Source organism: Hemiscyllium ocellatum, chromosome 26 (assembly GCF_020745735.1).
Source record: "Hemiscyllium ocellatum isolate sHemOce1 chromosome 26, sHemOce1.pat.X.cur, whole genome shotgun sequence".
Classification (NCBI taxonomy): Eukaryota; Metazoa; Chordata; class Chondrichthyes; order Orectolobiformes; family Hemiscylliidae; genus Hemiscyllium; species Hemiscyllium ocellatum.
The window spans coordinates 40,285,365-40,299,195 of NC_083426.1; the positions used below are offsets into that span (position 1 = coordinate 40,285,365).

The 13,831-nt window shown below is 41.4% G+C and overlaps 1 protein-coding gene across 5 annotated transcripts in view; it reads left to right on the forward strand.

Moving 5' to 3' along the window:
• The window catches only part of LOC132828426 (T-complex protein 11-like protein 1), a 53,769-nt gene that overhangs the window by 13,813 nt on the left and 26,125 nt on the right, over positions 1-13,831 (forward strand). For all 5 annotated transcript variants that reach the window (XM_060845531.1, XM_060845535.1, XM_060845532.1 and 2 more), the window contains 2 exons: positions 5,440-5,572; positions 10,208-10,328. In XM_060845531.1, the coding sequence (XP_060701514.1) occupies positions 5,440-5,572; positions 10,208-10,328 (254 nt within the window). The remainder of the gene's footprint in view (positions 1-5,439; positions 5,573-10,207; positions 10,329-13,831) is intronic.

Genomic DNA, 13,831 nt, shown 5'->3' on the forward strand with positions numbered 1-13,831 from the left:
GGTTTACAAAATTATGAGGGGCATGGATAGGGTAAATAGGCAAAGTCTTTTCCCTGGGGTTGGGGAGTCCAGAACTAGAGGGCATAGGTTTAGGGTGAGAGGGGAAAGATATAAAAGAGATTTAAGGGGCAATCTTTTCACACAGAGGGTGGTACGTGTATGGAATGAGCTGCCAGAGGATGTGGTGGAGGCTGGTACAAGTGCAACATTTAAAAGGCATCTGGATGGGGATATGAATAGGAAGGGTTTGGAAGGATATGGGTCAGGTGCTGGCAGGTGGGACTAGATTGGGTTGGGATATCTGGTCAGCATGGACGGGTTGGACCGAAGGGTCTGTTTCCATGTTGTACATCTCTATGACTCTAAGTCCCAGCCTATCCAGCCTCACTTATGACTCAACCCTTCCATTCCCTGTGCTAAGTCCCTTCTTAAGGCACTAAAAATTAGTAATTCCCCAAGTGAACCTTATTACATGTGATATTTTCAGGTAATTTTCCATAATTCCTCTGAACCAAATGTTGTGATCAGTATGAACTAATCAATTTCCTACTTTTATTCCCCATTTGAACTAATTCATCTCCCAGAATTATGTCAAAGCATTGTTTGCTTCTTTAACAGATGCCCTCCTGAGTATAGAATCAAAAAGTTGTCTTTTTATTTATCTTTGCACTGTTTTTCCCAGTATCTGTTAGGAGCATTAAACCGGTCTAAACGCTTTTTGAACTTCCAGCCAACTTGCTCATTGTTTTCCTTCTCACTATTTGGAACTTTGTGGTTTTAAAAAAAATCCTAACAATTTAAAACCCCAATATAAGTTTAGTCATGATTTGGAGATGCCAGTGTTGGACTGGGGTGCACAAAGTTAAAAATCACACAACACCTAGTTATAGTCCAACAGGTTTATTTGGGAGCACTAGCTTTCAGAGCGCTGCTCCTTCATCAGGTGATTGTCACAAAGCTAGTGCTTCCAGATAAACCTGTTGGACTATAACCTGGTTTTGTGATTTTTAACAATGCTCACTGTAGATATTCTCACAAGAAGTGTGACCCTTTGGACAGATAATAGAGAGACACCCAACAAATAGGGGTTGAAGATAAGAGATAAAAAGGAGGGTTAAGAAATAGAGCAATTACATTTCTCACTTTCAACACAAAAGGAAAGAGAAATTTCAAATTGATTTTCTTTATTTTCCATTGTTTGAGTAAATTTGTACAGATGTTTAAAATACAGATTGAAAAGTGCTTTATGAGTAAAGAGCAAGAGCAGGATTAAACACCAGTCTCAGAAACCAGGAGTTACAATACGTGCTCCAACAATTTGCATTTTCTTGAAACAAAGCTTCTTGAATATTAGATTAACAGTTCAATCATTGTATCTATTTCTTGTAATAGCAGGTCTCATTCTTCAATTCATAAATTCTCAGAATTTAATTCAAAACCTTGGTGTTGACTGACCTGCTGAGCATTTCTGGTATTTTAGCATGAGTTCTACATGTGTGGGAATATCTGATAAAAATGTGTGCACTATTCATTGAAAAGCAGAGTCCAACCAGCATCATTAGTACAGCCTAAGTGGTCATTTATCTCAGTTGTTTGTTGATCTTTGCTCTGTGCACTTGGCGGCCACATTAACAATGATGACCACACTTAAAATGTACTTTAGTATTTGTGAAGTGCTTTGGGGCACTTGAGGTCATGAAAGCTGCAATAAAAATGCAAGTATGTTACAAGGCAATAAAATTAGGACGTCATAAAGTGCAAGTAGAAAATTGGAGTGGTTTGCACCAAACACCAAGTTGTTACTAAAACAGAAATTGCTGGAGAAACTCAGCAAATCTGGCAGCATCTGTGAGGAGAAAGTTAGTATTTCAAGTCCAGTGACCCTTCTTCAGTTATGTTTCCAAGTTGTTACTGTCTGGGAATGTAATGACACTTAAATTTACAACACAGCTGTGACTTAGTTGGTGACACTGTTGCCTCTGAGTCAGAGGTTTGTGGGTTCAAGTCCTATTCCAGGATATGAGTGCCAAAATCAATGCAGCACTTTTGTCACTTAAATCAGGTTACCTAGTCAAAGAATAGATTACTTGATCATTATCACATTTGTTATTTGTACTACCTTCCTTTGTATAAAATGACTTGCTTGTTTTCTCCAGCAGACTCCTAACTGTCCTCTGAGCAATTAATGCTGGCCTAGCTAGAGGTGCTGACATCCCATGAATGAATAAATAAGTGTACAAAGACTATTTGTGTTAATTCCAAGTGCAGAAAGCCAACTGAGACACATCTGTGGTTGGCGTTCCCATTGCTCTCATACCCGTGTATAAACGGATTCTCCAACAGTAGGTGCCAAGGAACAGTGATGCCAGTCAGAATGATAATGGATCAGGCAGTGGAGATCTTTGTTATAGGTTCCATTCGTTCTGCAGTAGAGAAATTGTGCGAGATGCCTTTAGATGTTTCATAGCTTGAAGACAAAAGCTGTGGTAATTGAAATCGAAGCAGCTGAGCTGTAGTGTCCATGATTACAATCACATGCAGCTGTATATTTCTAGACAGCCACTGTCTAGACACCCAGAGCAAATGAAGGGTATGCTTACAGATTATAGCATTTCAACTTAATACCATTTCTGTTCAGAGGTTAAGGGAATGCATATGTTATCATTACCTGGTACAGTGAATTGATGTGAAAGCTTTAACACGTTCAAAATAAAGATACTTTCTAATTATGTCAACTTAAGAGACCCACCTATTCATTAGTCAAAGCAAGGAACGTGCATGGTTTTGGCCCCCAGTTATGGGTAACTCCTAGCTGTTTTGAAATGTGAAGCAAATAGATAGATGCAGTATGCTCTGTTGGAATGGAGACCAGGGGCCTCTTGCTAGTTGCTCAAAATAGGCATTGTCCATCTGAATTCCAAATAAAGTCAATAAACAGGAGCTTTTACCTGTACATTTACTGGTTTTCTCCACACTGACTGTAGTAGCATAGTGGCAGCCTGAAAGTAAACATTTGGCAAAGGATCCCAATTCACAGGCATGCTCCCCAACGGCATCATGAATTAGGAATGCTGCTTTGTCTTCTACTGCTTCAATACCTTTCATTACTGAGAGGTTTTGGTTCTCGGTGATATCACTGGAAAGGATGACTTGTTTGTAGTGCCTCCTTTTAAGTATTTTTGTTTTGCTTATAGTGTAAAACCTAAAATGATAGAACACTGAGGAAAAAAATCTCCTCCTTTATAAATGTTTATGATTGTGTGGCAATTTGAATATTCTTCTAATTGTACAATAAAATCTGATCAGTTAATTTGATAGCATTTGTCGGGACAATTATTTTAATTTATGCCTCACCTTGAATCTAATCTGTAAATTACTACATTTACTGCACATGGTCTCATTCCCCGACCATGTACAATGTCTTATTGGGTGCTCTGGATGGATAATGAGAGCTCCATCTGTATTTGCATATCATTTACTTTGCTGAAATTAGTGAGCAGGTTAGTGTCATTGTGATATTGTACTAATTCTGTTGTCTGTATGCTGTCTAACTTTGAGTTTAGCATGGTAAGGACACTGGATTGATTATGTTCAGGGTGTAACTCACCCCTCTCTCTTGACAGCAAGGATGGTGGTGTCTACTGCTTTACAATTAGGTACATCAACATCATTAAGACCTGATCGGTCAAGTCACCATTGTCTTACCAGACCACAGGGCTGCACTCACTGTAGATGACTGGTGTCCATTTAATTTGAAGGCCACTGTGCCTCAGGCAAGGAGAGAGGGTGAGACAGAGTCCTTCATGGTAACCTCCGACAGTGCAGGGATTGAACCCACGCTGTTAGCATCACACTTTCTCAAACTAACCATCCAGCTAACTGACCAAAAGCTAAGGTAGAACTCCTTGTCTCCACCACAGACTGCTTGACATTAGTGGAATGGGGGGAGCTAAACTAACATGAGTATTAACCCCTTCAGAACCATCACTGCATTCAACAAAAAGTGAGGCTGGAGATGGAGAAGTGTTTGGAAGGACAGAGACATCAATTGTGGAGTTTTTGAAGAACAAAAGTGACAAAACCAAAGGTCTGACACTTAGAGAGGAAATCACTCTCAACATCAGTTAGCATGGTGGGGGGGGGTGAAGAAAGGAAGTGAGGTGGTCAGTAAGTTATTTACTATGAATCGGGAAAGCAGGAGGTGAGTCTCATAGAGAATGTGAGATTGGTGTAGTGGAGAGAGAGGGGATGTTATAGGGCTACACAAGGGAGGACTCCATGAATGGAGAGAGGAGAATGTGGCATGCTGGACAGGATGGAAGAAAGGAAGTAGTTGTGGTAAGAGGACAACTTATCTTTGTCTTGGTCAGTCCAAGTTCTCCTCACATTTTTACTGGAGATAAAAGCAGCAGTGGGGGAAGATTTTTAAGGAGGCTTTGGTAAGAAGAAAAACTATAGTTTATCTTTGTCCATTAGAATTACTGCCTATTTTCATAGAGAGATGGTGGTGGGGCTTGTTACTATCAAGCCAGAAATGATGAATGATTCAACTATGCCTCTGTTACCATTGGACTTGGTTATTTTAATACAATTCTGACCAGCATCCCATGTGATATACACCGGAAACTCGGCCATCCAAAGTTCTGTTGCCCTACTTTGAATCACGCCAACAGTTGTTCATCCATCATCTCTATAGATACTGAGCTACACTTGCTCCCAGTTTAGCAGTGCTCCAAGTTCAAAACTCTTCTTCTTGTCAAATTCCCCTATGGCCTCTCTCTCTTCAGTAGCCTTTAACTTTACAATCTTTTGAGATATCTGTATCCCTAGAATTTGGTTTTTATGATTTTAAAATCTGTAATTTTAATTGCTGTTCCACTGGTGCTACACTTCCCACTGTAAAGGCCCCTCCAGCTTTAGAATTCCCTCCTGAAACCACAATATATCTTTATCTCACATCATACTTTAAAATTTCTTTAAGCAAACTTTCTTTCTTTAGCCCTATATCACCTCATGTGGCTCAGTATCAAACCTTGTTCAATAAAACTGCTATGAAGCACCTCAGGATGGTTAACTATGTTAAAGGCACAATCCACATACATTTTAGGACTTAACATGCCTATATCTGCATGTTTTAAACTTTAGTAAAGAAGGGATTTGTACAAGAGGAATGACAATGAAGGGAGACATGAGGTTTTCTTGGTGTAAAAGAGGATCAAAGGTACAGCTGTGAGAGCACATTCACAGCAGAAGGAATAATGTGGTGATTGAAGGGTTAAACCTTAGACCATTGGTTTATAGCATTATTAATTTGAAACTATCTCTATTTTTTCCAGCATTATAGACATGTACATCCTGGTCACTTGATTGTAGATCTAGGGAATTGTATCACAGTAATGTTGAAAGTAAAGAAATGTCTGCATTATGTCCCTTCTCCAGCCAGTCCTCCAAGACTAGTATCCATGACGGAAGTTTTGGAAACAGCACGAGATGTGTCCAACATGGTCATTGCACATGAAATTGTCATAAACAGCAACTTCCAGATTCAGAAGATGGAATCTCCTAAAAACAGGTAAAGGTCTAAATTAATGAGATGACTTTATCAATTAAATTACTCATGCAACCTTGATGAATCTGCAAGTTTCTCACCAAAGTGTTTGAACCAGGTTAAACTTCAGTTGGCTGACCTCAACATTTTTTCCCCTATTATTTCAGGGAATGATGGGTCAGCATTTACTGCCTATTCCTATTTGCCCTTGAAAGCTTGCTAGATCACGTCAGAGGATAGTTAGCCCCATTGCTGTTGGGCTGGAGTCATGACTCGGCCAGACCATGTAAGGCCAACAGATTTCTATCTCTGAAGGATATTAGTGAGCCAATTGAAGGTAGTTATAGTGTTTCCCAATACTGACACCAGCTTTTAATCTCAGATTGAAATTTCACCAGCTGCCATGATGAGATGTTAAGAGATTTTACCACCAAGGCACCATTTTGCCACTTGACAGAAGGATAGTTTGGTCAGCCTCAGAGTCCCCAAGAGTTGAAGTTGGATGGACTTCATCCCTTTATCGATTACAAGTTGACAACTCAGTTTGAGTATGCAAGTATTTGGAATGTGAAGATGGCACCAGTCTCAGCTGTAGTATGCCTGTTGTTTAAAGCCTTGGGAGTAATTACTGTCAAGGCAATTCGCCAGTTTTTGCTTAAATCTATTATTCTGCAACTTAGGACATTTGTCAGGCCACTTTTGGAATATTGCGTGCAATTCCAGTCTCCTTCCTATCGGAAGGATGTTATGCAACTTGAAAGGGTTCAGAAAAGATTTAAAAGGATGTTGCCAGGGTTGGAGGCTTTGAGCTACAGGGAGAGGTTGAACAGGCTGGGGCTGTTTTTCCCTGGAGTTTTGGAGGCTGAGAGGGCGACCTTTATAGAGGCTTATAGAACATGAGAGGTGTGGATAGGGTAAATAGACAGGGTCATTTCCCTGGGGTGAACGAGTGTAGAAAGTTTGTGAGAAGATTTGTAGCTCGGGTGCTCGTTGTTGTGGTTCTGTTCGCTGAGCTGGGAGTTTTTCTTGCAAACATTTCGTCCCCTTTCTAGTGATATCTTCAATGCTTGGGAGCCTCCTGTGAAGCGCTTCTGTGCTGATTCCTCTGGCATATATAGTGGTTTGAATCTGCCGCTTCCGGTTGTCAGTAGCTGTCTGCTGCAGTGGCCGGTATATAGGGTCTAGGTCGGTGTGTCTGTTGATCGAATTCGTGGATGAGTGCCATGCTTCTAGGAATTCCCTGGCTGTTCTCTGTTTGGCCTGTCCTATAATAGTGGTGTTGTCCCAATCAAATTCATGTTGTTTGTCATCTGAGTGTATGACTACTAGGGATAGCTGGTCGTGTCGTTTCGTGGGCAGTTGGTGTTCATGGATGCGGGTTGTTACTGTCTTCCTGTTTGTCCTATGTAGTGTTTTGTGCAGTCCTTGCTTGGGATTTTGTAAACCACGTTGGTTTTGCTCATGCTGGGTATCGAGTCCTTTGTACTGGTGAGTTGTTGTCTGAGAGTGGCTGTTGGTTTGTGTGCTGTTATGAGTCTTAGTGGTCGCAGCAGTCTGGCTGTCAGTTCAGAAATGCTCCTGATGTGTGGTAGTGTGGCCAGTCCTTTGGGTTGTGGCATGTCCTCATTTCATTGTCTTTCCCTGAGGCATCTGTTAATGAAATTGCGCGGGTATCCGTTTTTGTTGAATACCTTTGTATAGGTGTTCTTCTTCTTTTTGTAGTTCAGGTGTGCTGCAGTGCGTTGTGGCCCTTTTGAATAATGTCCTGATGCAACTTCGTTTGTGTGTGTTGGGGTGGTTGCTTTCATAGTTCAGGACTTGGTCTGTGTGTCTGGCTTTTCTGTATACCTTCGTGCTGAATTCTCCATTCGGTGTTCTTTGTACCATCACGTCCAGGAATGGGAGCTGGTTGTCCTTTTCTTCCTCTCTCGTGAATCGGATTCCTGTGAGTGTGGCGTTGATGATCCGGTGTGTGTTCTCTATTTCTGTGTTTTTAATGATTACAAAGGTATCATCTACACATCTGACTCAGAGTTTGGGTTGTAGTAGCGGTAAAACTGTTTTTTCTAACCTTTGCATTAGTGGGCAAGTGTAGAACTAGAGGACATAGATTTAGGGTGAGAGGGGAAAGATATAAAAGAGACCTAAGGGGCAACTTTTTCATGCAGAGGGTGGTACGTGTATGGAATGAGCTGCCAGAGGAAGTGGTGGAGGTTGGTACAATTGCAACATTTAGAACATAGATCATAGAAAAATACAGCGCAGTACAGGCCCTTCGGCCCTCGATGTTGCGCCGACCAAAGTCTACCTAACCTACACTAGCCCAATAACCACCATATGCTTATCTAATGCCCGCTTAAATGACCATAAAGAGGGAGAGTTCACCACTTCTACTGGCAGGGCATTCCATGAACTCACAACCCGCTGAGTAAAGAATCTACCCCTAACATCTGTCCTATACCTACCACCCCTTAATTTAAAGCTGTGTCCCCTAGTAACAGCTGACTCCATTAACAGAAAAAGGTTCTCTGCGTCTACCATATCTAAACCCCTAATCATCTTGTACACCTCTATCAAATCTCCCCTAAACCTTCTTTTCTCCAAATGAGAACAGTCCCAAGTGCCTCAGCCTTTCCTCATACGATCTTCCTACCATGCCAGGCAACATCCTGGTAAACCTCCTCTACATTCGTTCCAATGCCTCCACGTCCTTCCTATAGTATGGCGACCAAAACTGCACACAATACTCCAGATGAGGCTGCACCAGAGTCTTATACAACTGCAACATGACCTCAGGACTCTGGAACTCAATTCCTCTACCAATAAAGCCCAGTACACCATATGCCTTCTTCACAGCACTATTTACCTGGGTGGCAACTTTCAGAGATCTGTGTACATGGACACCAAGATCCCTCTGCTCATCCACACTACCAAGTAGCCTACCATTAGCCCAGTAATCCATCTTCTTGTTACTCCTACCAAAGTGAATGACTTCACACTTAGCTACATTGAACTCCATTTGCCACCTTTCTGCCCAGCTCTGCAACTTATCTATATCCCGCTGTAACCTGCCACATCCTTCTTCGCTGTCCACAACTCCACCGACTTTCGTGTCATCCGCAAACTTGCTCACCCAGCTTTCAAGCCCCTCCTCTAGATCATTTATAAAGATGACAAACAGTAATAAAGATGACAAACATTTGGATAAGAGGCATTTGGATGGGTACATGAATAGGAAGGGTTTGGAGGGATATGGGCCAGGTGCTGGCAGGTGGGAATAGATTGGGTTGGGATATCTGGTCGGCCTGGACGGGTTGGACCAGACTGTCTGTTTCCATGCTGTACATCTCTATGACTCTATTAAAAAGCAAAATCCCTTTAAGGCTACAGACCCAACTGATGCAAAGTTAACACTGGGTAAGTTCATCTGTCGATTGGTTAACTAAACTGCACAAACTGTGCTTAAAATAGTATCCGTTGCTGTAGAGTTTCTCTGTGCAATGTCAGTCTTTTTTCTCTGTAACTTCCTTTGCCATGTGTGTTAGACAGCATGTAACAGCTTGGAAGCTGCACATTTGTACTTTTTTCTTACGTGAAGGATGATTGTTAACCTGATCACGCTTTTCACAGTGAAACAGAGAATAGGTTGGTTTATCAGGATAGGAGTGGTATAATACATGTGATGTACTAATGACTGAGAATCTTTGCAAAACCTACCTCATATCAACATTCCCGTGTTTTGTTCAGAGCCTTTGTAATTCTCTCTGCCATCTTCAAAGAAGGCATTTTATCATTGGTGGGTCAGGAAATAGACAGCCTTACTACCAACTTTAGTGGCCAATACCAATTACACAATGTACCTGCCAGTTACCCCACATGACACTCTGTGGGAAAGGTACCACCCCCCTCACCGAAAGATAAGTCAACCCAACCACAAAACCAAACCCGATGGTGGCCTGTCCTGGTGAACTCTTAATTCCAGGCCCCCTTCCACCTGGCCAGCCTTCCCCACTGGCCAGTTGTTCTTCATGCCAGATTAGACAGCCTTCCTTAAACAGGAGTATGAACTGATTGGGGCCTCCGTTACTGAGGTGGAATTGACTGACTTTCCATCCAATGGTACCCTTTTAAAACCTAGCCTAGGAGGGAGTCTTTACACTGAGACTCCCCAAAGCCTGTCCACCATCTACACGGCACATGTCAGGAGTGTGATGGAATACTCTCCACTTGCCTGGATGAGTGCATCTATGTCAATTCTCTGGGCGGTCAACACCCATCCAGGACAGAGCAGACCACTTGAATGGCATCCCATGCACCACCTACAACAGTCACTCCCTCCTGCATTAGCAACAGTGTGTATCCTCTCCAAGAGGCACTGCAATAACATGCCAAGGCACTTTCAACACCATCTTTCAAGTCCATGACCTCCACCACCTCTAAGTCATACAACATCCTGACTTCAAAATAGATCACCTTTCCTCCTGAGTCAAATTTCACAATCTTCTTCCTCCCTAGTGGCACTCCCACACCTAAGAAACTGCAGTAGCTTCTTTCCGTTGTATCATTCTAAGGTTCTATGATATGCCATCTCCTTTGGAATTTATTTTTTTGGGATGTAGTTGCAGAGGTTCTCAATAAACATTTGTATATTTCTTTCAGTTTGGAAAGGAAAGTGAAGGAGATTGTGCACAAAGCCTTCTGGGATAGCTTGCAGGCACAATTAGACGAGAAACCACCGCAGTACACTCAGGCCATTAAGCTGCTCCAGGAAGTTAAAGAGGTAAGTGCTGGAGATGGACTGAAAACCAGTTCAGGCTGGACTGTACCAAACTGAGCCTCTGTTGTGTTAATTGGCCCAGATTTCAATTCTTCTCCTTGAATAAGACAGGATGGAATTTAACACTGAAACTTTAAGGCAACTGTTTACAACACTGAAGCAACCTTCAAATTCACTGTTCCTCTGTTCAATCAATCAGCTGAACTATACAGCAACTTTCATAAACCCTTCAGAGTCATGCCAAATTGGCGACATTAGCGGTAAAACTGTCAAATTCATATTTACCCTTGCACTTGGGTGATAAAATATTTGGAAAATTGCTCATAACTTGGCAATTAGGAAATTTCAGAATCCACTAAATTGACTGTACACCCTGCAGAAGTCTGAATTTCAGCTGCAGATGTGCTGATCCGCGTAGGAGTCTAGGGATATGCCCAATAAGTGCAGCAACTGAGTTTTCAGACCTTTTTTGGCTGTATGTCCTTCAGTTCAGCTAATCGTTCCACTTCCAGCAAGGCAGTGGACAGTCCTCCCCCACCAAACTCAGGCCTATGATGTGTGCTGAGGAAATAAGCCTGGAAAAGGATAGAGTCCAGTCTTTGGAAAGAAATCTGTGAAGGACTTGAGAGGGGAATGGTGAAACATGAGAGAAATACTAAAAACTGAAATGATAACTACACCAAATTCAATTAAAAGCTGGAAAATCTCTCAGCCTTGACAAACTTGAAGTATGAATGGTCCAGCATAGTTTGCAAATGGTGTTTTCTAGGTATTTCCTACCTAAGCAACTACATGACAATTTTTCTGCTCTTAACACACAGGATCTACCAATTAGGGCTCAAACTAATATTAGCACTCCCTTGAGCATCCATTCAGAAATGGCAGCTATGCTATACAATAGCTCACAAATAATTAACTCCATAAATCTAGCAGAGTTCAAAGAGAATTGAACATAAACTACAAGGAATAAAAGTTTCAGAAGTATTTTTGAAGTCTTCTCCTTTCAGCTGTTGATTTATAAAAATGATAAGAATAATAGATCTCTCAAATATCAGGCAATAACATGAATAGAAATTGCTGGTGAAAATGAGCAGGTCTGTCTGCATCTGTGGAAAGAAAGCAGAGTTAAGGTTTATGACCAATAACTCTTCATCAGAACACTATCCCCACTATCAATATCCTGGGATTGGAAAAGCGATGTAAAAATTGTGAGGAAAGAGGTTAGGAATTCTGAGGTGCGTTCCTCACCACCTGTTTCCTTAAAGCCGGTTCACCATCTACAAGGCACAAATCAAGAGTATGGTGAAATACTCTCCACCTGCCTGGAAAGGGGCTGCTCCAACAACACTCTGAGCTCAATGTCTTTCAAGATAAAATACAGTCGGTTCTGATATAACGCAATAGTTTTGTTCTCATGCAATGTTGTGTCACGAGAACACCGCGCAATAGCCACGTCATTTAAACTGATGGGACTGGAATTGGTTTACAGCCAATATAGGTAAGGAATGTTTGCATTCCACAAATAGCGGTCTAAATCCTTCAATCACGTCAAAGCCAATTTGTGTTGAAGAAACACATGTTAGAGCAGAACCTACTGTAATGCATTTAATTGGCACTGGATTCACTATCTTAAATAAACATTCCCTCCATCATCGCACACAATGGGTACCATCTACAAATGCACTTCCAAACCAATGACTTTTGCTAACCCAAAGTTTAGGGCAGCTGAAAAATTGGAATACCACCAATGTTGCCCTCCAAGCCATGCATCATCCTAATTTGGAATTTTATGTCCATTCCTTCATTGTCAGTGAGTCAAAATCCTGGACATACCCACACTAGATGGATGACAGCAGTTTAAGTAGGTAACCCATCACCAGCTTCTTAAGGACAGTTAGTGATGAGCATTAAACTCTGGCCTAGCCAGCAGTGTCTACATTCAATGAAACAGATAACACAATCAGCACAGCTCACGTCAGGACATTTAACGGACTTGGACTAAATTCTTTTCATCCAGACTTTAATTGTTTAAAAATAAAAGGAGCACCCAGGGATGTGACACAATTATGTAAAAATCATCAGTCAGAATTTCTGCTCTAACTTGCATATCATAAATCTTGTAACGTGAGTCATTCAAACCAGGGAGGCAATAAGATTATAACTGCGGTGGACACACACTCTTCTCTGCAGCCGTGAGTGAAAATCCCAATGGTCGTGATGCTTGCCCAGTGCCAAGGTTAAGGACATCTCCTCCGGACTGAAGAGCAACTTGGAATGAGGCGGGGAGCGATCCTGTTGTCATCATTCATGTTTGTGCCAATGATGTTGATAGGACTCGAAAAGCGGTTCTACTGAAACAAAACTGAACAGTTAAGAGATAAAGTAAATACAGAACCTCCAAAGTAGTAATCTCTGTATAATTACTTGAGCCACGGGCAAACTGGCATAGGCTAAAGAAAGTGAAGAAGCTAAATGTGTAGCTCCAAGAGTGGTGCAGTTGGAATGGGTTTCAGTTCATGGCACACTGGTACCAGTATGTAGAAGGGAGCTATTCCTGAGGGATGGGCTTCCCTTGAGCCATGCTGGGACCAGTATCCTAGAGATGTAGCAAGAGCTTTAAAGTAATTGGGGAGGCTAGTGGTTTGGGAAAGGAGAAATGCAGATTTACAAAGAAAAAGGATTTGGCAGCTTGCTCGGTAGCTATTTGGATAGTGATACCCAGAGTTGGACAGTAAGGGTCAGAGGCAAAGATTAATGGTAAACCAGAAAATTTGCGTAAGTTTTTTTTTTTGAAAATCAACAAAAGATCTCCCAAAAAACAGTAAAGAGTGAGGAAATTCAACTTTGGGTTAAAATTGCAAGTAATTTCAAAATGGAGAGCAAGAGCTTCTTTAAATATATAGAAAGGAAGAGAGAGGCCAAAGTGGATGCAGACCCCATAGGCAATGAGGCTGGAGAAGTAATACTGTGGATGAAGGAAATGGCAGAGGAGTTGAATACTTTGCTTCCATCTTCAAGGTAGAAGACATTATTAGCAATCCAAAAATGATAAATAATCAAGGGCAAAAAGGTAAGAGGAAATAAATAAATCGACTATTTCTAGAGAAAAAATACTAGGGAAATTGATGGCGCCAATGATGGCCTTAGGACCCGATGGGATACATCGTAAGATAAAAGTAGTAGCTACAGTATAGTGGGTGCACTGGCATTAATCATTCAAGAATCCTGTGATTCTGGCAAAGTACCAGAGGATTGGAAAACTGCCAATGTAACACTATTACTCAAAAAGGGAAGGAGACAAGAAACATGTAAAAATGAAGCAGTCAGCTTAATATCTGTCATTGGAAAAATGTTAGTGTGTATTATAGAGGATGTAGTAACAGGACATTTAACATTACGTAATAAAATCAAGTCAATGTAGTTTCATTTAAGAGGAAATCATGTCTGATAAATTGTTTAGAATTATTTGAGAAGAGATCACAGGATAGATAAAGGGGAAGCTATGG